At 42.4% G+C, this 27,417-nt stretch overlaps 1 protein-coding gene and 1 non-coding gene across 4 annotated transcripts in view; one reads left to right on the forward strand and one right to left on the reverse strand.

Moving 5' to 3' along the window:
• CLDN10 (claudin 10) overlaps positions 1-27,417 on the reverse strand; it is a 125,618-nt gene that overhangs the window by 8,386 nt on the left and 89,815 nt on the right. For 2 of the 3 annotated variants that reach the window (XM_072782614.1, XM_072782613.1), the window contains exons 2-3: positions 9,810-9,971; positions 9,639-9,720 (exon numbers count right to left, since the gene is read on the reverse strand). In XM_072782614.1, the coding sequence (XP_072638715.1) occupies positions 9,639-9,720; positions 9,810-9,971 (244 nt within the window). Of the gene's footprint in view, positions 1-9,638; positions 9,721-9,809; positions 9,972-17,153; positions 17,464-27,417 lie in introns of those variants that run through there. The other variant, XM_072782612.1, reaches the window with a different exon arrangement.
• Positions 25,495-25,598, forward strand: LOC140608484 (U6 spliceosomal RNA). The gene has a single exon (XR_012010508.1). It is a non-coding gene; the product is annotated as a U6 spliceosomal RNA (small nuclear RNA).

Genomic DNA, 27,417 nt, shown 5'->3' on the forward strand with positions numbered 1-27,417 from the left:
TTGAAAACAACTATCTATCATCAAGTTCAAAGTTTAGAAAATATACCATATATTATCAATGTGAACATTTTTTTTTTCAAAGATTTATTTATTTATTCATTCAGAGAGAGAGAGAAACAGGCAGAGACACAGGCAGAGGGAGAAGCGGGCTCCATGCAAGGAGCCCGACTCCGAACTCGATCCCGGGTCTCCAGGATCACACCCCGGACTGCAGGCGGTGCTAAACTGCTGCGCCACCGGGGTTGCCCTCAATGTGAACATTTTAAAATTTAATTCCCCTGGTATGCCATTCTTTTAAAGATTACTGCCTAAAATAAACTTTCTTCAATTCATAGGCTTATATAATCCAAGGTCTATATCACTGCATGGATAGATTTTCTATTAAAGAAGTATCCTACAGGTATTGTCCACAAACATATTCCCCCTCATTATTCCACACTCTTCCTCTGGGGGCCCAGTTACTAGTCTGAGCTGTGCAGTGCCCACCCAGCCTGTGAGCCTCCCCACCCTGCTCACAGTCTAGTTGCCCTTCCACAAACCTCTCGGCTAACAGTTCTCTCCCACTGCCTGCAAGATGCCATAGGATTTCACACCCATGGCTTCCCAGGAGGCTTACAAAGTAGTAGCAGGTGCTTCCCAAATGGTGGCTAAAGTAGGATGGGTCATTTAAATAATAAGCATCCACTGATATATGGAAACTTCATGGAGAATTCTCACATTTAGGAAACTCAATATACAGACTGATATTTTTTTTTATGCCAAATCTAAATTGCTCTTCCGTGGCCAGATTAAGATAGACATACATACATTATCTTTCTGTTATGATTTGTCAACCAGGTCGTTCAGAATTCTACGAACGGTATAGCTTCCTAACAGGTAATACTTATTGGTCTTGGTCATGCTGCTGTAGTGAACGCTTTAGATGTGTTATATTCTTCAATCCTCTTAACACTGAGAAGCAGAAGGCACTAGCTCTCTTATCCAGACAGACAACTGCATCTCCCTTCAGATCTCAGAGGGGGAAGGACAGGGCCAGGAACCGAGGGGAGATCTAACTCTGAAACCTGACTCAGCCTATCTGCCGCCAATCCCCCTCCAAGGGCCTGTAAGGCACACAGTGAGTTATCTTTACAGAAGTCCTAATTCTTGCCAAGTATTCAGGGAAATTTTTTAAAAACATCCACAGTATAACTGAATATACTGGTAGCCAAGGTAACTTACAACCTCAAAGAAACATCTCCTGTCCCCAAAGTTACATAGTTCAATTCAAAAACAAATCTGTTGTTTAGCAATGTCCATGCCCTTGAGCGCCATTCATGAGGACATTGGAGGGGCTTATGGGGTTTTCTTTGATTTCAAGTGAGAAATGATGTGCTGAGTCATAATGCTCAAAGTAGGTGCAGTAACTCGTTTGCGCACAAACTGTGAAGTCTGCATAAGAGGACATCCCAGAGGGGACTGTACGTCCAGACAGGAAATTCCTAAGACAATAGATGCTGCCTTGCGACCCCTGAGGGCACGGCCAGCGCTGCTGAGTGCAGGTCAAGAATCCATGTGTGCACAAGTGGGTGTGCACATCTATCTGTGTTGAAACAAAAATATGCAGATGAACTTGGAGCAAAAAAAGCATGGGTCAATTAAAAATGTATCCCACATTTTGTTCAGAATCCTCCACAGACTACCTGAAAGTGTTTTAGGATCAAACCAGGTGTTGGGGGGAGAAGCATATAGGATGGTTCTCAGGAGAAGGGTCTTAAGAGCGTCTATGCATTTGACGGTTTCAAGTGGTTGCAGATCTCTAACTCAGTGCTAAAAACCAGGTGATCAGAAAGAAAAAATTATTCAAGCCTTATTTCTTTTAAATGGTCCCATGCTGGCTTCCTTTCAAATCTGCCTTCTGTTTGAGAGCCAAGCATCTTATGATGGTTATCATCTCTACCAGGCCTCCAACATTTCAGGATCCATCTCTCAATGGCTAACCTTAATATACGACATAAAGTAGTGAGCTGCAACATTAACATTCTCTGTGTAAGGGTCAATATCCTTGAAAATAATAGTTAACATTTACTGAGTCCTTACTATGTGTGATGCATGGTTCTAAATAGCTGAATATTTATTGTCCCCATATTACTGATGAGGAACACAATAGCCAGAAAAGATAAGTAACTTCCTTCATGGTTTCACAACAAATAACCGGCAGAGCTGGGGTTATTCACAGGCAGCCAAGAGGTACTGGATCCAGGTCCTCACTCTTAAACAGTATGTGTATGCTGCCTCCTGCCCCCATTCCCTTAAGCGTATCTCCACCGGCATACTCAGTTTTTCCACTCTAAGGGAGATGCAGACAGAGAGTCGATACACCACGGCTGGCTGACTGACCATCCTCGCTAGAAGTGTCATGGAGCATGGACTAGGCACAAGAGATTCCCCAATCAGCAAGATGTGGTCTCTGCCTCAAGATGCTCCTGGTCTGATTTGGGAGATGGAGCAGTAAGCGCGTGCCCTGAGAACAACTCAGTAGCAGGACACCAGTAACTCGGGGTGGAGGGGGGGCGCAGGGTACCTCACCCAGAATGCAGGCCCTGCAAGATGAGCAGGAGTCAGCCAGTATATGAAAAGGAGAGGGAGAAGAGGGTTAGGCAGGTAAAAGTAGAGTCACCAGAAAGCATGGCAAACTGGCAGGAACTGCAACTGCACATGCTGGTCGGTAAAAACTAATCTCAGTTGCCAGACGCTTGATCTCCAAGTGTATTTATAAGTTATGCTAGCATCACAAAAGCACCAGAGCAACTGTGGTGATCTGAAGCGGCCTGTGCCACAAGCAAACACAGTGAAGGCACAGGGTTAACACTTCTCAATATTTAACCACTGAACTGTTTTGTTCTTAATATCTGTCACATCCATGGAAGCCCTTATCCAAGAATCTCTGAGCTCTTTACCAACATCAATTCACTCTCCAAATAATCTCATGAGTGGAGGAAACTTAAATAAACAAACATCCGTAATTCATTAAGGACAAAAGAAAGAAGTCAAATATCTTAGCAAGGTCATGCAGTGAGATCGATATTCATTTGAACTTCACCCAGGAAAATGCATAATTTAGAAAGGTACTCCTTGAATTATCTATTGTTCACCGAACTGGACGGATAACAAGAATGAGAGAATTTATCAGACAGTAGACAGCTGTTTATTTCTAACTACTAAATAACCACAATGGTGGGGGGGAGCCTGGGTGGCTCAGCAGTTGAGCATCTGCCTTTGGCTCAGGTCATGATCCCGGGGTCCTGGGATTGAGTCCCGCATTGGGCTTCCTGCAGGGAGCCTGTTTCTCCCTCTGCCTCTCTCTGTGTGTCTCTCATGAATAAATAAATAAAATCTTAAAAAAAAAAAAACCACAATGGTGAAAAGATTTTACCTAAGTAAAGCTTAAATCCTAAAGTAGAAACTAAATATATGCCATGAATGAGTGCTAGAGATAAAATAAGTCTATGGTTTTAAATACTCTGAAAATAATAGAAAATCCAGGAGGAAAAGGCCCAAATGTGAAAATACCTAAGCCAAAATATTAACAATACCTCATATACTAAAAGAGAATGAATCTAAGATTACAACTCCTTATTTCCTCAATTAGGGCAACTGGTTCAATGCTCCAACCTTGCACGGATTTGAAAAGAAGTTTCTTTGTGTCAATAAATTCTTACTTGGAACAGTTTGTTTAAGAAAACAAATCAAGACATTTAGGAAGTTCATGGTTTGGACAACAAAGCGGTGGTGGGAATAACTGAATTAAATTTCATCCTGCTAGGGGGTACCTGTTACCATAAACTTGCAGGAAGGTAGACTTTTTTTTTTTTGGATTTGGTAGGGTTTGTTTTAATAAAACAGGAGGAAGTTGGTTTGAAATCGCCCAAAGGCAAGAGTTGGGAAATCGTTTTCAAGGCTTTGCAGGAGCCCATCCTGAAGTCATAAAACATAATCACAACTTGAATGAAAGCAAAGAAGTAAAACAAAAGCGAAAAAAAAAAAAAAAACGTGGAAATGCAGAACATGAAGAGTCCGATGTAACTCTTTAAAAGGAACTGCAGCTGCTGTGTCAAGTGAGGGTAGCCTGGGAGAAGGAACTTCCCAAATACCTGGTTGGAGAGGAATGGTTTAGAAATACAGAGCCTGGAGCAGCCAAGGGGATACTGTGTGCATTGCTATGGCCTCCAACCTTCCTCCGGCGACACCAGAGGCCACTCGTGTTTTCTCATCAGTGAAGTGCCTACGGGGTTCCTTGCACATAGTAGGACTGTCTTAGTAAGTCTGTTGATGAGCTTAGTCGTGTTTCTAATTTAGGCAACCAAGGTGGAATGTCCCAGAAATCCACAGAGAAGATTCAATTAATATCGCATAGAATCAGGGTACCTGGGTGGCTCAGTTGGTTAAACAGCTGCCTTTGGCTCAGGTGCTGATCTTGGGGGTCAGCGGGGAGTCTGCTTCTCCTTCTGCCCCACCCCCTATTCCTGTCCCTGCTGCTCTCTCTCAAGGGAATAAATAAAATCTTTAAAAATAAAATAATTCCCTTTAAAACATGTGTGTGTGTGTGTGTGTGTGTATATATATATATACACACATACACACAATATATATATATTGCAGCATCTTAAGAAATACAAAACAACAACAAAACTAGGTTCTGTGCCGACTGTTTTCCAGTGCATTTTAGGGCTCAGGTGTGGATCAGCTAGAATTTGCTCAGCAGAAATTTAAACTAGCATACATGACAAGCAGCTGTCTTCACTCCTCCTAAAGGCCAAACACACCCGTGCGGACCTCAGTCATGCCTCCTAGGGCTGTGGGGAGAGAGGTCGCTTAGAGGTAGCTAGTTTTAAGAAGAGTGATGATGATAGCGTTGAGGACAGTGAGTGTGCCCTCTCTCTTCTCCAGTGGGCTGAGACAAAAGAAAGCTTTTCTGCTAATCCTGAAAGGACCAGCTCTGCAGATAAGAATTTCACTTACCAGGCACTGTGTTAGGTAAATAAGACAGTGACGGAATACATGTTTTCTGACCTCAAGGAACTTACTCTCGTGCAGGTCAATGAGGACACCAAAGAAAATCAGAACCTTCCTACAGCCCTACCCTCCCAATCCCAGCCCACCTAGGGCTGCCCTACCCTTAGCCTTGATTCTCCAACACACTCCTAAGTTCATACACAAATCAAGTCACAGGCATTAATGACTAAGTTCTAGCAAACTCCGGCAGAAGCCAAATCAAAATCTTGCTTTAAAGATTTTTTTTTAAAGATTTTATTTATTTATTCATGAGAGACACAGAAAGAGGCAGAGACACAGGCAGAGAGGGAGAAGCAGGCTCCACGCAGGGAGCCTGATGTGGGACTCGATCCTGAGTCTCCAGGATCCTACCCTGGGCTGAAGGTGGCGCTAAGCCGCTGAGCCACCCAGGCTGCCCGCTTTAAAGATTCTATTTTAGAATCTATTTTATTTTATTATTCGGCTCAGGTCGAGATCCGGGGTCCGGGAATTGAGTCCCACATGGGGCTCCCTGTGGAGAACCTGCTTCTCCCTCTGCCTATTTCTTTGCCTCTCTCTCTCGGTCTCTCATGAATAAATACATAAAATCTTAAAATAAATAAATAAAAATAAAGATCCTATTTTAAGGAGCATTTTGGGCAGCTCCATCGGTGAAGCGTCTACCTTTGGCTCAGGTCATGATCTTAGGGTCCTGGGATCAAGCCCTGAATCCGGCTCCCTGCTCAGTGGTGAGTCTGCTTCTCCCTCTTCCTCTGCCTCTGGGATCTCTCTGGCTCTCATTCTCTCTCAAACAAATAAATAAAATCTTTTAAAATTTTTTTTTAAAGATTCTAAGACCTGGATCCCTGGGTGGCGCAGCGGTTTAGCGCCTGCCTTTGGCCCAGGGCGCGATCCTGGAGACCCGGGATCGAATCCCACGTCGGGCTCCCGGTGCATGGAGCCTGCTTCTCCCTCTGCTTGTGTCTCTGCCTCTCTCTCTCTCTCTCTGTGTGACCATCATAAATAAATAAAATTAAAAAAAAAAAAAAGATTCTAAGACCTATGAAATTAGTTCATTTTGTGTGGATCGCCAATTTCTAGCTTATTAATCTAATTTTCATATCTCTGTCCTCTACTAAAGGTGTTGATGAAAACAGATGAAGTCAAATTAATTGATTTGCTGGCTTTTAGAGGAGTTTGTTTAAATGAAGTCTATGAATGCCTGACGATGTCACCTGCCACTTTTATGCCTTTTCTACCCTGATGAGTAATTAGAATCCGATCACAATTAAAATTCTCAGGTCTTGATAATTCCTTCATCTGAATGGATTTTATGCAAGCCATGGAGTGCCTTTGTGCAAGGCACCACCAGGGATACAGACCTGAGTGCACTCCTATCTCAAGGAGCTAACATGTTCTCAATATGCAGGGGTATTAATAATAAAGTTTATATTTTCTCTCAGTGTGTTTTGTGAAGGGCCTGTTACTTGTAAATATTACCAATATTTACAAGCTGTATTGCTTTTCAAAGTACCTCACTCTTGTGTTTTTAATTACATAAGGTAAGCTGCCAAACTGTAGAAGTGCTCTATCTTTAAGTCACTTCAGAAAAGAGCTAATAAAAACACCTGTAATGATAAGCCATGTCTTAAGTACTACACACAATTAAAAAACAATCTTAAAAAAAAAGCAATCTTAATAGCTAACACAATACAGTAAAGGAGAACATGGTGTGTCCTCTTTCCTAATCAGTTCTATTATATATATATGTATATATATATATACATATATATATATATACACACACACACACACACACACACACACTCTTAACTCCCACATTAACTCAATGGGAAGAGTGCTATTATTATCCTGATTTTACAGATGAGAATATAGACAAAGAGAGCAGGTGCAGATAGAATACCGAGAGGTCATTAGGGGGAATGGGATACTTCAGTGTTGTACCAAGAATGTGGAAACGAGGAAAACTTCTTAGAGCCCATAATCACTGAGCTGCGTTTAACCAAAATCTGAAAGAAAATCAGAAATTCAAAGAGCACCAAACTGAATTAGGTGACTGAGTATATAACAAGCACCGAAAAAAAAAAAGAAAAATCACACAAAGGACAGGCTTAACTTGTGAGGCATTAGGAATTAGCCTTGAGCTTTTCAGGAAGGAAAATGATTTTTTTTTAAGATTTTATTTATTTATTCATGAGAGACACAAGGAGAGAGAGAGAGGCAGAGACACAGGCAGAGGGAGAAGCAGGCTCCATGTAGGGAGCCCGACGTGGGACTTGATCCCAGGTCTCCAGGATCATGCCCTGGGCTGAAGGTGGTGCTAAACCGCTGAACCACCCGGGCTGCCCTGGAAAATGATTTTTACGAATCTGACAAAGATATCCTTAATTGTCTGGAAAATAGTGACAGCAATGTAGAACAGATAATCCAGAAAAGTGAGCAATGTCTTTAATAAAATAAACCATGAGAAATACAGTTTTGTTGTATACTTAGGATACCAAAACCCAAAATAAAAATGTATCATGTAATGAAAATTATATTTCATTTAAATATCACTAACATGCTTCTCTACTCTTTAGGAGCACAGTCTAGGTTTTCATTTCAATATTTGGTGTCATGCACACCTGTGCAAACCTCATTATCAAACATTAGTTAGGAGAAAACATATAAATCACAACATATTTTTCCAACTCAGGCAGGGGAGTGAAAATTATACTGAGGCCTAAAACAGTTATTTTTCTTTCCTGTTTAATAAGATTTAAAATAGTTTTTAAAAACATACAAAAGAGGGGATCCCTGGGTGGCTCAGCGGTTTAGCACCTGCCTTCAGCCCAGGGCATGATCCTGGGGACCCAGGGCATGATCCTGGGGACCCAGGATCAAGTCCCACATCAGGCTCCCTGCATGGAGCCGCTTCTTCCTCTGCCTGTGTCTCTGCCTCTCTCTCTCTCTCTCTCTCTCTCATGAATAAATAAAATCTTTAAAAAAAAAACCATACAAAAGAAACTCCCAGGATAAAAAATATATATAGCATACAGTCACAAAAATTATGAAATCGAGTATTATAAATCATGCATCTTAGAGCAAGCATACACCTGGTTTGATTTATTCCAATCAGACATTACTGGTTTAGTCTAGGTTCCCGCGTGCATATGAATTCACACATTCATTTTCAAAAAGGTCATACCAAGAGAACCTACTTGGTAAGGCTGTTGCAAGAACAAGATAAAATAACAGAATATTTGGAATGCTCTACTTGGTACACGGTAGGGGCTCAATATGTATTAGCTATTATTTTCATTATATATGCATTTATTATTTATGAGTAAAAGATGCTAAAGACAGAACTAAAAATTCCCTGAAGACTCTTAAATCCACCAAAAAAAAAAAAAAAAATGGATGCACACCTGACCAGCAATTTTAGCAACTATTTTTTTTTAATTCTCTAACACTTGTTCTGAAGACTGAAAGAGAATCATCTGCCCAGCTGCGCATACACATGTATACATATGTGGCTTTCTACAGAGGAATTCTCATGGATGACAAAATACTGCATATATTATTATTATTTCTAATTTGGTATCCCTGGGGTTTTCCCAAGGCAAAGCAACAAGCCTAGGGAAACTATAAAAAGCAATAGCCCATAGTTAAAAAACAACCACTTCCAACACACTGATCTGTAAATGCCGGAGCATTCACCTGCAACCCAGACCGGTCATATCTGGGTGGTGTCTGTGCCACTCCAAGAGTATTTTTTTAAAATCCTGCATCATGTACAATTTCTTTATAAAGGTTTATTAGGTAAAGCTTGTTTAGGAACTAACTTTTTAGTTTCAATATCTGGTGTCATGCACACTTGTGTATATTCTATTAAAGTATTTATTTATTCATGAGAGAGACAGAGAGACAGGCAGAGACATAAGCAGAGGGAGAAGCAGGCTCTCCGCGGGGAGCCTGATACGGAACTCGATCCCAGGACCCCAGGATCAGGACCTGAGCTTAAGGCAGATGCTCAAACAATGAGCCACCCAGATGCCCCAGAAACTAATTTAAAAGGCTAAAAAGGGGGGGGGGGTAAGATACTTCATTTAAACGTCACTAACAGATTTCTCATCTTCAGGAGCACTGTCGCAGTATCCCTGTCAGTGTTTGAAACCACAAGGGAAACTGGCCCAGATACCAGCACCTGCAAACATCAATCTGGATGGACATCAATCAAGACCAGGTCTTCATTTTCTGTTATCACACATCATCATCCTTTCCTCCCCACCTTACAACCTCTCTTCACTTTCCCTCTACTTGACCCAAATTTAATGAGGTACAGTGGATGAAGTTTAAAGTTTTAAGTTCTGCGCCTTGAGCCTTTTACAGATAAGATGCTATGTTACACCAATGCGGTAATTAAATGCATCTTTAGCCAATGCAGCACATGATAGGTTTACTCTTGAAATGAGGTCATCGAACATTGTCAGTGTATCTCACTTTCATGAGTGAGTGGTGTAAGGAATGTATGTATCTCAATTTAGAAGATTAATTTGCATACATCCCCTATAAGCTATTGAAACATAGCCTGAAACATAGAGACTGAAGAGAAGAGTACTTACTTCTGCTCAACATAGAGAGGATCAAAGAACTCCGTTGTGATTTTGTTTGCATACAGGGAACAGCCAGTCATTGAACATAACCCTACAAAGTATCAGAAGGAAAAGTATCCTGATTAGTGTCATATCATTAAAACAGTGAGGTGCCTTGCTCTGGAGAAAGTTACTATTTACCTGACAGTATGAATACAATCCCAGCCAAACAAGCAATTTTAGCTTTGGCTTTATCTGAGCCTCCGACTTTGGTACACTTCATTCCAAACAGGGCAAAAATGGAACCAAAGAAGCCCAGGCTGACAGCAGCGATCATAAGTCCTCTACATGCCTGGATGTAACCTGCAATTACAATAGGTCATCTACATTAACATAAAACATGTAGCCGTCCAGGCAGAAATCCTCATTTTGCCCTGTCCTTCTGAATGATGGCTCAGTTTCCTGAAAAAATAACCATAATCATAAGATAAACAAAGAAGGAAAGCAAATTATTGTATGTGGAGTGCCTGTTCTATGTTATGCACGTCTAACATAGAACATCTAAGATTGGTGGATGCATAATCCTCCAGATCCCTTGAGTGGTGGTGTTCTCACATTCACGGGTGAGAACACAGAGGTATGGAAGGTTATAGGGTACACCAGAGATGAGTCAGTAAACGGCTGAAACAGCTTCCATCCAGTTCTGACTACAAAATCCATGTGATGCTCCCCTTCTCTGTAAGAAACTTCAGCTGCCACCATCACCACCCTCCTACTCCTTTGCACGTTGGACCTTTTAAATAGATGTGTGAAGGGACACCTAGGTGGCTCACCAGTTAAGCATCTGCCTTTGGCTCAGGGCGTGATCCCAGGATCTGGGATCGAGTCCCACATCAGGCTCCCTGCAAGGAGCCTGCTTCTCCCTCTGCCTATATCCCTGCCTCTCTCTCTCTCTCTCTCTCTCTCTCTCTGTGTGTGTGTGTCTCATGAATAAATAAATCTTTAAAAAAATAAATAGATGTGTGAATGGTTTTAACATTATAAAATTTATAATCGGGCAGCAAGTCATTCCGATATTCGTGAAAGCTGATACATAAGACCAAGTGAAATACCATCATAAACCGTGATAAGTCTAAATCAAGAAGTATTTTAATGACATTTTATTATTTTTAGGGCACACAGAATACTGGGTATAGAAAAGCACAGTTGTTTACTAAAATAATATTCCACCATTATGAAATTAACTGTGTACATATAAACGGATGCTTTCCAAACACCCTAAAATCTTGTTCTATTGGATTGCCTGCTCATCTGGCCCCACCCGCCTTTTAAATACCTATTCCTATTTGTACAACGAAGGTGGGGTAAACTTCAAGGAGGCTTTTGTCCAGACACTAACAAGTTTTAAATTGATAGAATCTAAACCCATAAACTCTTAGCACATAAAGTCATTTTCATTTCAGCCTGAAACAGCGCCAACATTTCAATCTGAAACAGTGATGGCATATCTCAGGCATAAGTAAATGTTTGTTGACTAAATGAACGTGCATGTACATCAGGCTTACATGTAGAATTAAATTTTCTACTTTGAAAAAAACTCAAATACAGCAAGTCATTTTTTGGTAGTAGTCAGGCAAAGCCCACAGTAAATAATAATTGTAAGACCACCGTAATTACAAATTCAAGAAATGATGTTGGCAGGTAGCCTCCAGGCCATGTTCCTTTGGGAAAGAATAAAATTGTAAGTTTTAATCCTATTGCTAGCATCCACTTTGAAGAGTACACAGAAGATGCTCTGTTCAAATGCAACAAATTTAGACCTCCACAAATGTAGACTGCAATGAAAATGATCTTCTATTTTATGGCATGAACTACTCTCGGAGACAAAATAGTTCCAGTGATGGCAAGACTATCAAAAACATTAAAACAAATTTATTATTAGCACAACAGGATAAAGGAGGCTTATTTCGGTAGCAATAATCATGCTACAAGGCTATCTGGGTCTCGGCTGCCAAATACTGACCCAGGTTTTTAAAATATTTCAACACGCAGTCCCCCAGCCAGAACCCAGGGGGCAGGTAGAAGCATAGATGGAGAGGAAGGCTGTTAGTCCCTTGCCAAATTAAAGACCATCCATCTATCGAGATAACCACAACTGTCTCATCATTTACCACCAGAGCTCCTGGGACAGTGCAGTTTCATTTTTTTTTTTTCCTGAGATTTATTTTAGTCCATGGTTTGGAGGTATGTTAGCTGCTCCAGTGCAGTCACTAAAGAGACAAAACAGTATGTGGGAGAGGTAGCCTTACATGTACAAAAAAAGTTATCCTAGAAAATGTTACCATTTACTCTAGTAACTAATCGTATAGGCTTTATGAACAGAAAAAGCAGGAGCCTGGCAAAAGGTTAAGTCTCACCATCTGATCATTTAGGACAATGGACTGTGTTTTTCCAGATGTAAATGGGGGTATGAATCTCAAGCTGGTGCATTCAATCCTTAATATGACTTAATATGAAAATGCCAGTACTCTACATTTTCTTCAGCCATGACTCCTAATATTTCTCTCTGAGGTTCTCACTCTGTTCTCCCATCTCAGCTCTCATGCCTGCAGCAGCTCTGGTCTCTTGGCACAAGGATGAGAGAAGAAATACTGTTTCTGATGTGGTCAGGTCCTTCTGTACCAACCAAAAACCTGGCCTGGAGGGAGAGGTACCTCTCTCCAGCCTACAACAGTAGCAGGTTGGCAGCAGGCACTTTACCAGCACAACGGGTGGCTAGATTTTCTGAAACAAGAAACAAAGAGCAGGGATTGGGGTTCGGCAGGATAAACCACCCCCTGGTTGCCAGCTGTTAAGTGGAATCCAGGTGTTGCTAAGCCTGGGTTGTGTAAATTAGGAGCTACCAGTCCTGAAAACACCCACAGACTCAGGCCTTAGGTGACTTCCAACAGACTCAGAGTTTATCTTTTGCAAGGCAGACCTCTACAACCTTGCTTTTTAACGTTTCCAGAGGGCAAAACTTGTAAGTAATGCCATCAAGTGAAGTGGTAGTAAAAACCTAGTCAAGGAGGCCATTATTTTTGACAGGTCTAATTTACTGACACCTTTAATAGCTAATTAACACATTAAAGTGCTGAGGCATGAACATATTTACTTAGAAGTTCTCTGCAGTATAATTTATAGTTAACTCTCTTGGAGGAAATGGCAAACATTTCCACTAACAAAAATAGATGGCATGTACTAAAAACAACCTGGCTGAAAATGATTCTCGGATGAAGTTCACATGGTGCTTTGAAAAGAACAGGAGCCAGTGATAAACAGAAATCACTAGCTTGTTCAACTGTGAGATTTTCAATTAGCAAAATCCAGCAACTTTAAATTAATGAATTCTGTTTGGAGAAAACCTTCAAGGTGTCCCTTAACAGTTAAGTGATTTCCAAATGATGTGTACCTTATTCTCCATTTCAAACGAGCAAAAATGAAAACATCCACTTGGTGGAGACAATTCCTAGTAGCCCATGTGCTAGCTAGCTGCAAGATAGAAGGGAGACAAAAAAATGTGCTTTTCTTATGCTGGTAGCTTTGTGTACTTTTCACAGATCCTCTGGAAAAAGAGTGGAATGGGAGGAAGGCATGAACTCCGAGTCTCAGCTCTGGATCTCTTATTTACCTTCTGTGTCTTGATTACGTTACCTTATCTTGAGACTCAGTGTTCTCATCTGTAAAACAGTGATAACAGCACTTCCTTCACAGGATGAACGATACAAAGAGTGTCTGGGGTGAGTAGTAAGAAATTCATCAAAGCTACTCTTCCATCATAGTAAGATTGATGCTAAGCAGAACTTGGGGGTGGGGTCTTAACATAAAATTAAACCTACACATTTAGCTTTTCTCAGCCTCATTTTCCTTATAGGGAAAATGAGGGTTACAGCGATACCGCCCCCCAACCCCCCAAGGATAAGAAATCAGAGCTTTGACCTCATGTAGAAAACTTGGGGAAATGTCTCCATCATCTGCATCCAAGAAGCTCGTTCTTCCATCTAACACTAAAGAGAGCTGTGAGCCTTCTCTCTTCTTGTAGTCCCTTTTCAATCTAGAGCTTTTGCCTGGTTTAAGGGGAGACCTGGCAGGTCCTTAAAGGACCACAGGCCTGTGGTCTCCACAGCCTACAGTAATGTAGTCTTCTCTGCCACTTCAAAGTAGTGTCAGGAAGTCCACTGTGCAGTGTGATGTTGGCAGGACCTGCCTCAGAACCAACATCCAACAGATGCAGCTGCCCTGGACATGGGAGACAGCTTACAGAGGGGCTTGCTCTGGGAAGGCCAGCTTGGATGGTAGATCCACTCCTCGCTATGTGAAAACATAGCTGTGTGATTAAACCCCCCAAAATGCTATTCTGAGAGACAGAGAAAAAGTGAGGTTTATCACTTTGGGATAGGCAAGGCCTTCTCATGCCACAGAAGGCATAGGCAGTAGGAGGAAATGCAAAACTATGATCATAGTACACATTTCAAAATTCTGTATAAAAAAAGGGATCATAAATTTAAAGACAAGCAATGGGCAGAGACAGCAACATATATAACAAATCAAGGATTGATATCCAGAATTTTCAAAAACAAATCATTTATGGGGCGTCAACCTGCCTCAGTCAGAAGACTCTTGATCTTGGATATTGTGAGTTCCAACCCTATGCTGGATATAGAGATTGTGTGGATAAAGAAATAAACCTAAAAAACAATCATTTAGGGGTGCCTGGCTGGCTCAGTCAGTGGAGCCTATGACTCTTGACCTTGGGATTGGACATCTGAGCCCCACATTGGGTGTAGAGACTACTTAAAAATAAAATCTCTTAAAAAAATCATTTATATCAAGAGGAAACAACAGACTGTGAGCATAAGATAAGGGCAGGTGGGACGCCTGGGTGGCTCAGCAATTGGGCATCTGCCTTTGGCTCAGGGCGTGATCCCGGAGTCCCGGGATCGAGTCCCACATCGGGCTTCATGCATGGAGCCTGCTTCTCCCTCTGCCTATGTCTCTGCCTGTGTCTTTGTGTCTCTCATGAATAAATAAATAAAATCTTTAAAAAATTAAAATTAAAAAATAAAAATATGGGCAGGCAATGCATGAAAGAGAAAAAAAAGTGATCAATAAAGACACAATAAGGGCAGCCCGGGTGGCTCAGCGGTTTAGCGCAGCCTTCAGCCCAGGGCCTGATTCTGGAGATCCAGGATCAAGTCCCATGTCAGGCTCCCTACATGGAGCCTGCTTCTCCCTCTGCCTGTGTCTCTGCTCCCCCCCCTCTCTGTGACTCTCATGAATAAATAAAATCTTTAAAAGGAAAATAAAAATAAAATAAATAAAGACAATAAGATGGTAAAAATCACTGATAAAAAAAAAGGAAATACCAATGAAAATCATGATACCATAATTAAAAAAAAATAACAGGATAATATTTTACCCATAATACTGAATGAAAAACTTAGTGAAGAAAATATAGAGAAATAGGCATTCTTATATGTTGTTGGTAGACATTTGGCAGTATAAACTGAACATTAAAATGTGTCATCTACTGACCATTTCTCAGTTTCTACTTTATAGAAATCCACATGGGCCCAAAGAGATGAATATTAATATTTTCAGAACACCACTAACAATGAAAAGCTGCAAACGGTCCACTGTCCAAAAATGAGAAAGTGGTTCAATAAAGCAGTCTGTCCAGACTTATGAATGCTACACAGTTGTTAAAAAGAGTTACTTCTATATGTACTGGCTTGGAAAGATAGGTTATTAATTTTAGAACATTGTAGAACAATAAGGAGGATAAGGTCATTTGTGTTTTTTAAAGTCATTTTCTAAACATAATGAACAGACATGAAAGGCCATTCTGCAAGCTGGGTTGTATATGTCACTCCCCCTTTCTCTTCTCCATCCTCAACTTCCTCCAAAGCTTCACAAATGAGGGCTATGCCCTCCTCCCTCCTACTACGCAATGTCTCCATGCCAACTCCACTCTCACCTCAGATACATAATGTGACAATTTCACCATTCTGCACCCCAATGCTCTTCACAGAGCATTTATTTCTCGCTCCTCTCTCTTGTTCCCCAACCATCTTACAGAGGAAGCAGCTATATCTGGCATGCTATCTCAGGTAACAATACAGTTCACAGCAGAAGACCCCCCGTAGGACAGACAGCAACCATCAATTCCAAATTCCTGAATGTAAACCACAGAAACAAGAGCCTGCCTGTTCAAAGCATCTACCATGAAATGTGTGCTCTACAAGCACAGGAAATTCAACAGCAATTCTAGGGGATCAACAGGGTCCCAGCTACTACTTTTACAGAACAGGACAAAGACTTGGGTGCCACCCCATCTAAACCAGGTGCATATTCCCGTAGATGGAGGTTCCATCAAACACCACATTGAGCAACAGTTTGCTTTTCATGGCATTCATCATCTTAGGGGAATTAATTCTTGCCTTTTATTGAATCAGCTATGCAAATAAAAACTTGCGGTGGAGTAATAAAAACAAACTTTTTTAAGGAAAGAAAGAAAGCACCCTAAAACTAGAGATAATGCAATGACTATCCTTAACTTTATGCCAGGATCTATTTCATCGTGTGCTATAAAATCCCGAAAGAATGCCTGTTTCTCTATCCTACGACTCGATCAGTCATTCTAACTGGGTTGACACATACTGTTCTAACTGGGTTGACACCCACTGTTCTCTTGAAACTAAAACAGAGCCAGTTTTCTATGTGACCATCTACCCGTTGCTCTAATGCAACACCGTATAGAACCCAACCAAGAGGAACAATGTAGAAAACAATCTACAAAAGAAAAACCGGAGAGAGAGAGACCCGCAGAGCAGATGAGGGACGCCGCACACAGAACCAGGCAGTCTCTGCCACAAGATTCTTGCCAGCCAGGAGTCTCTACCCAGGCGGCACACGCAAGGGCGATTTATTTTCCTAAAACTTGGAGGAAGCATTAAAGCCCAGGAGGACACCTTTGTTGAAGCATGGGGTTGTTTTCTAACTGGGGCGGGGGGGAGGTACTGGGGAGGCGGGGATGGGATGACACTCCCTGCAATATGTTCCTTTTCCCCTTGCCTGCTTTTAACAGAACGAACAAAATAGTTGGAGAGTTAGAACAAGCAAATCTGGCTTCGGCAAGCCGATGATACCACTTGGGTCAGGATCCAGCTCTGTCGGGGAGTGATGGGTGAAGGAGGCTTCGCGTTCCCAACAGTCCCCGAGAGTTGGGGGGGGGGTCCCACAATCGTGTCCTCGCCTCGCAGGCCTGCAAAGGTGCTTCCCTCGGCCACCCGACGCCTGAGTCGCCCACCCCACCCAGGGGTGTCCCCCCTCCCGCCCCGAGGTGCCGGGGCTCTCCGGGGCTCTCCGGGGCTCGCGCAGGCTCTGGGGGCCCCCTCGGAGAGGTCCGGCCCGGGAGTCCTGCCGGGGGTTGTGGGGCCAAGAGGGCATCCCGCTGCCTGGCCAGGCAGGAGCTTGGGCCGGGGGCAGGGCCGGGGGGATGCAGACCGTCCAGCGCCAGCATGGAGGGGAAGTCCTTGCAGTTGGAGACGCCCGTGGAGTCGGTGACGCACGTCTTCCACAGGTTGGCCCAATAGGTGGCGGTGGTGATGACCGTGCCGTCGATGGTGGACACCTTCCAGTAGTCGGTGGGCAGCGTGGAGGACACCAGCACCCACCCCGAGATGGAAACCATGAAGGCGATGATCTCCGAGGCCGTGCTCGCCATGCCCATGCCGCCCGCTGCAGCCGCGCTCGCGCTCTCGCTCCCACTGGGCGCCGCGACCCCCGCGCGCCCCGGACCCCGCCCCCGGACCCCGCCCCCGGACCCGCCCCCGGACCCGCCCCCGGACCCGCCCCCGGACCGCCCCGTCCAAGGACAGGCGCTAGGGGGCGCGCACGGGGCGGAGAGGGGGGCGGGCCGCCCTTAGGGTCGCTGGCCCGGGTCTCTCCAGCCAGCCGGCCGGGCGCCTGCGCATCCCTCGGCTCCCCTCGCCCCCAGCCCCCGCAGCTCGCGGAGCGGCCCTCCTGGGCCACAGACTGGCAGCCGGATGGATGTGGACAACCTGCTGCGCCCCACCCCTTCCCCATCCCCCCTTCCCCTCCTCCCTCCCCGTCTCCCCCTTCCCCTCCCCAACCCCCCCCCCCCCCCCCCCCCCCCCGCAATAGCTTGGCTTCTAGAGTACAGTGTAAAAGCAGAGCAGAAAAACCCTTTTGTGAGCCCTGAAAGGACACGGTCCGATCACGCCGCAGCCCGCGGCCCGCTGACCTCTATGCAGGTTTGCATGCCACGCTCCTCTGCGTGACCCCGTGCGGCCTGTCACGGAGGGATGCCTGCAGCTCTGGGCTTGAAATCGGCCGTGCCCTAAAACCCTGCAGTTCTTTTTTTTGGCCTCGTGATACGCAGAAATTCATCGTAAAGAGGTGCCTGGCATAGGCCTAAATTCAAGACAGCGGCATATGGAGAGCAGAGGCTCCATGGGAGCCTTTGCTGCAGTTTCCATCTTGAATGTTCCAGCCCCAAAGCTGGCCTGCTGGTGCTAATGCACCACACGTGGGACACGCATTTAAGACATTTTTCCTGTGCGAGCGTCCATTGAAGCTCCCAGTTCGGTGAGTCTGTTCTACCAGCTGATGGTTCTGTCACAGTGAAAACTGTTTTGTATCTTGTTCTACTTTTTTTTTTTTTTTTTTTTTAGAACTTCTACCTTTTGCACCTAATTGGAAAATAAACGCATTCATTTCTTCATTGCTGTCTCGAGTTAAACATAAGGATCAGGGTGTACTTTCAGTTTCTGAGGTCACAAACCTGGGCATAAAGGAGAGAACAAAGACACTGGCTTTCCTGTGGGGTTATTATTTGTTCATTTAAAGTTCTTGCAGTTCTTGGTATAAGCTTTCAGGATTCACTTCTTGCCAAAAGTAACCAAAGGTCTAAAACCAATAAATCAGTCCTCCACGCGAAAGCTAGTTGCTAACCCTCTATTTCACATTGTCATTCATTGTGAAGAGTTTCTCAATGCCTCTTTGTCACTTTTTTCGTAATATCTATATTTTTTTCTCTTTTTAAAAAAAGATTTTATTAATTTGATAGAGCAAAAGAGCACAAATGGGGAGGGGAGGGAGAAGCAGACTCCCCTCTGAGCAGGGAGCCTGATGCGGGGCTCCATCCCAGGACCCTGGAACCATGACCTGAGCCAAAGACATTTAACCAACTGAGCCACCAGGCCCCCCGTATTTTTTTTCTTTAAATTTTAATTCTGATATAATTAACATATAGTGTTAATATTAGTTTCTGGTATACAATATAATGATTCAACAATCGTATACTTTACGCAATGCTCATCCCATTAAGTGTGCTCTTGTCACTTTTTGTTTTAATCAAATGAGTATAGAATGAGTTGAGAAGTGTTAGATGTCTATGGAGAAGAGAGGAGGTTGGACAATAGAATCATCAAAATCTACATTTGGAAGGGTCATTGGTGGCCATTAGGATACACTCTAGGCATAGCCCAATTATTCTATTTCCTGAGATAGTATTTGGTTCATGCTCAAACTTCAGGTCCATGGAGTTCAATGCACAGATGTTCTGATTATGTTTTATATTGTATTGGCAGCATTTTAGACAGTTTTTCTATATAATGGGCTCAAACCGGTCTCTTTTTCTTCCACCCAAATGCTGTCATCTGTGCTGAGACAAGACAGGGTAAGTTCTACTCTTGAGCCATGTAGCAGCCCTGGAAGGTGTGTTTGTGTATGTGCAGTCATGCCATGCTTTGTATGAATGAAAATAAAGGTGAATGAGGATGATTTTTAGATGGGTGGGATGCAGAAATGGTTCTACTTCTGTACTGCTCTTGGTCTCAACTTGTCCTGGTATGTCAAGCTTAAAAACAGTTTGGGAGGGGCCTCTGGGTGGGTCAGCAGTTGAGCGTCTGCCTTCAGCTCAGGTCGTGATCCCAGGGTCCTGGGATCAAGTCCCATATCAGGTTCCCCAACAGGGAGCCAGCTTCTCCCTCTGCTTATGTCTCTGCCTCTCTCCCTATGTCTCTCATGAATAAATAAAATCTTAAAAAAAAAGCTTGGGAAGCACCTAGCCAATGTCATCCTTCTCATCTTTGCTGCCTTTCAAATTGATCACCTTTGACTATTAACTACAAAGTATTCACTATTCTTTTGTATGATTTGCCTTTTTTTAAAGATTTTATTTATTTATTCATGATAGGGGGTGGGTGGCAGAGACACAGGCAGAGGGAGAAGCAGGCTCCATGCTGGGAGCCTGACGTGGGACTCGATCCTGGGACTCCAGGACCATGCCCTGGTCCAAAGGCAGGTACTAAACCGCTGAGCCACCCAGAGATCCCATGATTTGCCTTTTTAATGTGCTCTTATCATGTCATTTCTTGCCCTCCAGCTATTTTCACTATTATTTCTATGCCATATTTTTTTCTGAATGATCTGCCTATTTCTAAACCAGTTTACTATTCCAAAAACACAAAAAGTCATGAACCAGGACATTCTCTATGAAGTTTCCTAAAATTCAAAATTGCACAAATTTTGGTTTTGTACTTTATTTCTTTGTTTGACAGTCTCTTCTTCCTCATGGTAGGTACTCACTAAAGTTATTGATTCTTTTTTTCCAAGACAAAACCCTGAGTCATTTTTGACATGCAAAAAAGTATAATATTATGACTCTGAAGACTCAAGCAGTTCCTAATTTATCAGTAGGTTGGTTATAAATTTCATTGGACCCAAAAGCTCATTGTTTCAAAGAAAGAACTATGAAGAATGGTGCGGTGTTTTAGAGCAGGCCCTGAAAATTTATTTAACAGATTATATAACTTTCCCTCTTGTACTTAAAAAAATCCATAAGCCCAGGGAGACCTGGGTGTTTCAGTCAATTGAGCAGCTGACTTTTGATTTCGGCTCAGGTCATGATTTCAGGATCTTGAGATTGAACCCCTCATCAGGCTCCACATTCAGTAGGGCATCTGCTTGTGGATTCTCTCTCCCCCTCTCTCCCTCTGCTCCTCCCCACTCCCACCCCCAGCTCATGCAGGCTCTCTCTAAAATAAATAAATAAATCTTTTTTAAAAAATCCATAACCAAGATCACCATTGCAACATAATTTCCAGAGGAAATAAATTCAGAATTCCAACTTGGAACTCCAAGAAAGACTTTCTCTCTCTCTGCTGCATCATCAGACCAGAATCTTTGGGGGTAGCTCTGGTTGTGATTTTTTCCAAAGCTTCTAATGTATAGCCAGGCTGAGAACCACAAGTCTGACTCATTGAGATGCATATATATATGCAAATACACTGTTAATTTAGTAAAGCAGATGGTGTGCATTACAAAGAGAAAGACTATTCATCTCTTGGCTGAAAACTTTGAAAAACAAAATTCTTTTACTGTAGAAACTATAGCCCACAATCTCAACTTCAAAGGGGTTGAAAATACCTCAAACAGTCCATAAATTAAAACCTGGATGGCAGCGCTATTAGCTCCTTCGCCAGCTAAAACAGGCTAGGGTCGTCACGCCTGTGGATTTCATTCATTTCTTTCACTTTTATCCTTTGTCCATTCTATGAGGTTGGACAACCTAAACTCTTTCTTCCCTAGCACATCCTGCATAATTGCCAAAGAGTTATTTTTTAGAGCCCACAAGTCCCTCACCAAGATGAAAATGTTAACTTCCTCTAATACCTAAAGAATATTATGTAGTGAATCAAGCATTTATTTTATTTTGTTATTATTTTTAAGGGTTTTATTTATTCATGAGGGACACAGAGAAAGAGGCAGAGACATAGGCAGAGCGAGAAGCAGGCTCTTTGTGTGGAACCTGATGTGGAACTTGAACCCAGGACCCTAGGATCATGACCTGAGCCAAAGGCAGATGCTCAACCACTGAACCACCCAGGTGCCCCTCAAGCATTTATTTAAAATGTCTTATAAGTATTTCAAGCCTATTTAGTCAGAATAAACCTAAATATAGTATAGACAACAACATAATGCCACATAAGAATATTCAGAAAATGAAAATGGATTGAATAGAGATTTTTATTTAAATCTCTAAATAAATGGCCTGTTTTGCTTTAAGATTGTAGAGTCCCCCCCAAAAAAAATATTGTAGAGTCCCAAATAACCTTTGCAGGTAATCTGCAAACCCATTTATAGAGTACCTTTCCGCTGATAAACGCTTCCTTATTTAGGATCCAGTTCACTGAAATTTTTAATGTAATTATTCGTGACAGTCTGTTCTTAATTGGAATACAAAGTGAATATGGCTTGAAAGTTACTTCTCCAAATTACTCAAAGTAACATCTGAATTAAGGATAATTTGGTCTTTACAAAAAGCTGTAGATGATTTCCAATATGAAACCTACTAATTAATCTATAAATTAATAAATTTGACATGGAGACATCTAATGTCCTGAAAAATATTCTGAACCTTTCCATTTTGAGAACCAAACCACTGAGATTAGCATTGAAAGTTATTTCCTTGGCATTATTATGATTATTAAGGAAAAATAGAGATCCCCTTCCCCCCAGGGTTGTTCAATAGGAGTGAAACCAGTTTAGCTGACTGAACAAGAGATTTGCAGAAATTCTTGAGATTCAACTCACCTGCCAAACAACACAGGTGTGCCTTTTAACAACTCAAGGATTTTCTAGGCATCAAATTTGGTTTCAGTATATATTAGCTCCTTCCTAGAGTCCAGGGAGGTGGATGCTGTTAATCAGGTGGGAAGAAACTACAGTCCTGATAAATATGGTATTAACTAAAAAAAAAAAACTGCCCAGGAGCCAAATATTGTTACACCTTGTTAGAGAAGACATTAATGTCGATACTAAGAGAGTGAAACAGCGTATCTGGTTCTTATTCCTTCCATTTCCCCTAAGACTCTCAGTATCTTAATGCCCTACACTAATTCTATGATATTTGTAATCTCCTTAGCATGAAAGCTACAGTGATAGGAGTATTACAGGAATGAACACTCGTGTTTATCACTGCATCACTAACCATATATTTATGTGTCTGTTTATATATATATATGTAATTTTTCTGCACATTATGAGGAAACAGTGTTTAATTTAGCATTTGGTATCCTCTGAGGCTGTACTGCATCTGAATGTTTTGATGGACCTGTTACAAGTTGGTGATATGTATCTTGTGCATTTGTTTTTCCTGCATTACATTTAAAATGCATTCATTCCCAATTCTAGGTATCTTAGAGCCATCTAAATTCCTCTTGAGCCCCTGGACCGGGAAGCTCCCAGCTGTCTTGGTGCATACCCCTCCAGACTGAAATGACTCTCACTCGGGGATGCTGGAAACTTCCAGTGCTTGCAGATGGGTTGCTTGTATTTTGCTGGTCAGTTAGCATCTCATGGGTCCTAATAAAACCTTCCTGGCTCAGATTGGGCAGCAAGTAAATCTGTGTATTTTGGGCAAGTCCTGTTTTGTTTTTTGGTTTTTGGGTTTTTTTGTCTGGCTTGCAGCTTCCTCATTTATTAAATGAAGGAGTTGTGCTGGATGGTCTCCAATACAACTTTGAAGTCTGAAAGTCTCTGAGTGATTCCTAATGAACTTGACAAGCCACAGATCAAGTGAACAAGGAGAGAATAGAGGCAAGAGTTTTCCTTTGGTGGACTCCCTGCTTTCTTTTCTATCAACCATCTCCTGCCATTGGTCTCCCTCGGTTCCTATATTGAAAGGGCTCTATGTGTATGGGTGTGTGTGTTGGGGGGCGGGGGGGGGGCATGAGGATAATGTTATTTTATTTTCAATTTCTATTGTTGTTTATTTAAAAATGTGATAAAGCAAGGTAGTTCAATTCACTAATGAAGAAGAGTGATGTAGGGGACCTAGGGCAGACAAGGAAATAGGCAAGAGAAACAAAGGGTTGAGTAGCATGGCCAACAAAGAGGAGAGAAACCAGGAAGCCAGAGGGGGATTGGTCCAAGGGTAAGAAATGGGGTCAGGGGATGTCCAAAGAGAAGTGTGCAACAGTGGGAAATATAACCAGATGATAGTTAAAGGTAAGAAGTGATGGACAGGCTATATGACAGAATAAAGGTAACAGAAATGTAGAGGTGGGGGCCAGGTGAACCCCTCCAGTGGCCAGGAGGAGGAAGGTCATAGTGAAAAAGGAGATGGTGAGTATGGGGGAAAGTGAAGAATTGCGTCCATGGCCCTCACCTTCCCACATGAGTGTGTGTAAGGGCGGGAAGCAGAACATTCCAGTGACCATTACACTGAAGACACTTTCCCCTCTCTGTGGTCCTCAGAATGGAGCTGGTGAGAATTTACTCCATAGTTCTCAGGAGCACCATGTTGACTGTTTGGCTCACTTCATGGGAGACATTATTGGAAGTTTACAATGAATTCTTTGGAGGTCAAAATTGCAAATTCTTATGGAAACATACCCAGAAGGAAATAATTAATGATGAATTCTTTCAAAATGTAGGGTTTCCCTTATTTTTATCTACTAAAATGTGTATGGGTACCTTTTAAGAACCAGTCACCCATTTAATAACCCCATGGAGTGGGTTCTGTTTTCGTTCCATTGTAGAGATGAGGAAACCAAAACACAGAGAGGTGAAGTCACTTGCTCTAGGACATGGTGGAAGCAGAGTTTAGTCCTGGAGTCACACTCTATTGCACTACATTGCCTCTTACCAACACAACTCTGTAGTTGTGTATTCCATCAATATCTACTTGGTATATGACCAAATACACACACACAATGAATTAAAACAATTCTAGCTAATTTATATTGATCTTTATTTTTCCAGGAGAATGGCTTTTATAATCAGAAGTATTTGAACAGGATACCAAATTTCCTTATTTAATTTCATTGTGTGATTAAGTCTTGTAATAGATGAACTGGAGTTCATGAATCTACTGTTTAACAGTATCTCAGGTGATGCTGATTCACTGTATCACAGTTGGGGTCTGGAACACTTCTTAAAATGTATGTGTTTGTGTGTAGACATATGTATGTATATATATGTACCCATACACACACACATTATAAAAAGTTCATTAGAGTACTCTGTTAGTTCTGTTTTTTCCATGCCTTGAGTCCTGTAGTATGCTCTCAGCCAGTTAGAATTTAATGAGCACCCAGCCTTTTCTCTTACTATCCTGAATGGGATGTCTTCTGTGGTGTATTTACCTTGCTGCCTACATTGTTGTATTTTGTTTTCTGATAAAGTTTTGACACACATTAGCTAACAAAAAGTGTGCTACAATAAAACAACAGGGGGCACCTGGGTGGCTCAGTCAGTTAAGCTTCTGCCTTCAGCTCAGATTATGATCCCAAGGTTCTGGGGTGGAGCCAAGCATAGGGCTCCCTGCTCAGTGTGGAGTCTGCTTCTCACTCTGCCGCTGCCCCTACTTGTGCTGTCTTGCTCACTCTCTGTCAAATAGATAGATAAATAATTAATGGAAAAGTGTTGCATTCAGATGTAAAATGCAAGACTTTCCCCCCCTTTTTCACTAGGTACTTCTGGGTTGTTTCTGGAGCAGCAGTATCCCACAGCAGGGCAGGATGGATCTTGTTTTTGCATATCCTCACAATACTTGTTCTAACTATATAATTATTATATTACTTTAAAATCCGAATTTCTCCCATCTCCAAAGTTCATGTGATTATATTTAAATGATATCTTTGTCTTTCAGATTCTGAGGGCATTTAAAGATATGTTTTTAAAGACAGAAAATATAAATACTGAAAAGTTCCAGGGGCACCTGGCTGGCTCAAGCAGAAGGGCATGCAACTCTTGATCTTGGGGTCATAAGTTCAAGCCCCATCATGGGTATAGAGATTACTTAAATAAAACGTAAGTGCTTACTTCAGCACGAATAATAAAATTGGAAGGATACAGAGAAGATAAACATGGCCCCTGCATAAGGATGACATACTAATTCGTGAAGCATTCCGTATTAAAAAAAAAAACCCCAAAACCCACATCCATTAAAAGAAAAGTTCCAGACATTATCCACAGTTACAAGATAAGTCATTATCTGAATATTTTGGGGTCCATTACTATTTGTTGTGCTTCACTGACCTCCTCTTATCTGATTATGAAAGAAAAGCAGGTGGAAAGAGAGAAGTTTGGAGTATTGCACTGACATATCAGAGAAGTAGCTGTGTGTGTGTGTGTGTATCAAAGAAATAAAGAGATGGAAGTAAAAGGAAAACAAGAGTGACAAGTAGTAATAAAGGAAGATGTTCTCTATCTTTTTCAAAGATTTATTTATTTTAGAGAGAGGGGGCACAGAGGGAAAGAGTCTCAAGCAAGACTCCCTGAAGTCCCCACAATGTGGGGCTCAACCCCACAACCCTGAGATAATGACCTGAGCTGAAATCAAGAGTCGGACATTCAACTGACTGAGCCACCCAAGAGCCCTGGATGTTTTTCTCTTTAAAACATTGATTGGGAGGGAAAGAGAAGGGTAGGTGATGATGAAGAGGCTTTTTCAGATGAGCTTGTATGTATGTGTGGAATGAGAAGAGATGCAGGACCACAGACCAACTTCTGCCTCACTGGGCCGCTTCAGCCCTTTGTCTCAGGTATAGAGATTTATAGCATTGGAGAGCTAATGCATCTAAGGAGCAGTAGTTCGTATTTGGGGAAATGAGGAAAAGGGAGAACACAATGACTGAATTAAGGATTAGTGCCATGTTAGCACGACCAGTTCCCTCTTAATTTTTTTTCCTTTAGAGCCAATTGTCCAAGTTTTGGAAAAGAAACTTGTAGCCAGTGTAAGAAGTGAGGACTTACCACCATGAGATGCTCAAATAGCCCATATGGGTTCACTCAATTCTTGCTTCTATTCTGAGCACAGTATTATTCCTTCATGGAAATAATTCAAAAGGTACTTACTGGGGGGCTATTGGGCTCTAGACATCCTTTCCCATGTTGTAGATAAGGTGAACGAAATAGAACAAGATCTCCACCCACATAGAGCTTACCTTCTGCTGGAGGAGGCAAGAATAAGGCAAGAGGAATGGTTAGTCTATCAGAAGATGTATGCTAAGGAGAAAGAAATTAAGCCAGTAGGGAGTGGGGGTGTTCTACCCAAGTGTGTGTTGGGGGGAGATTGGTTTTTAAACTTTAGGTGGCCAGAGGAGCCTTCCCTGGGAAGAGGACTTTGGAGTAGAGACCTGAAAGAGGGGACTAGCCATGTGGCTAGTTTTCTGGGGAGCACTCCCAAAGCAGGAAACACATCTGACTTGTCTGAGCCACACTGGAGGGGCCAGTGTGGCTGGAGCAGAGGAGATGAAGGAGAACATAGTGGAAGATAATAACAGAGAGGGAAGAGGGTCTGTGTATGTGGCCCTGTATGCCCATGTGTGTGTCTGAGTGTCTCTGCATGTGCTTATCTGTGTGTTCATGTGTCTTTATGGGTCTGAGTGCGTCCATGCATCTTTATGTGTTTGAGGGTATATATATATGTGTGGGGTGCACATATGTGTCAGCAGTCGGTGGAGGGCTCTGTAAGTCCTAATATTGACTTTGGCTTTTACTCAGTACACTGGCAGGTTTTCTGAGAAGAGGTATCCAATTTAGGTTTTGGGATCACTCAGAATAGGGTGTTTAGGAACAAGGATACCAGCTGGGATGCTAGCCCCACGATCTAGCTGAATGACAATGGTGGCTCTGATGAAGCTGGTAGAAGTGCGGTGGTGAGAGATGGTCAGATTTTGCATTTGGGATCTCTTTTGAGGGTAGAACTGACAAGATTTGCTGATGACTGGCTGTC

The sequence above is a fragment of the Canis lupus genome, chromosome 17, assembly GCF_048164855.1.
Source record: "Canis lupus baileyi chromosome 17, mCanLup2.hap1, whole genome shotgun sequence".
NCBI classification, from domain to species: Eukaryota; Metazoa; Chordata; class Mammalia; order Carnivora; family Canidae; genus Canis; species Canis lupus.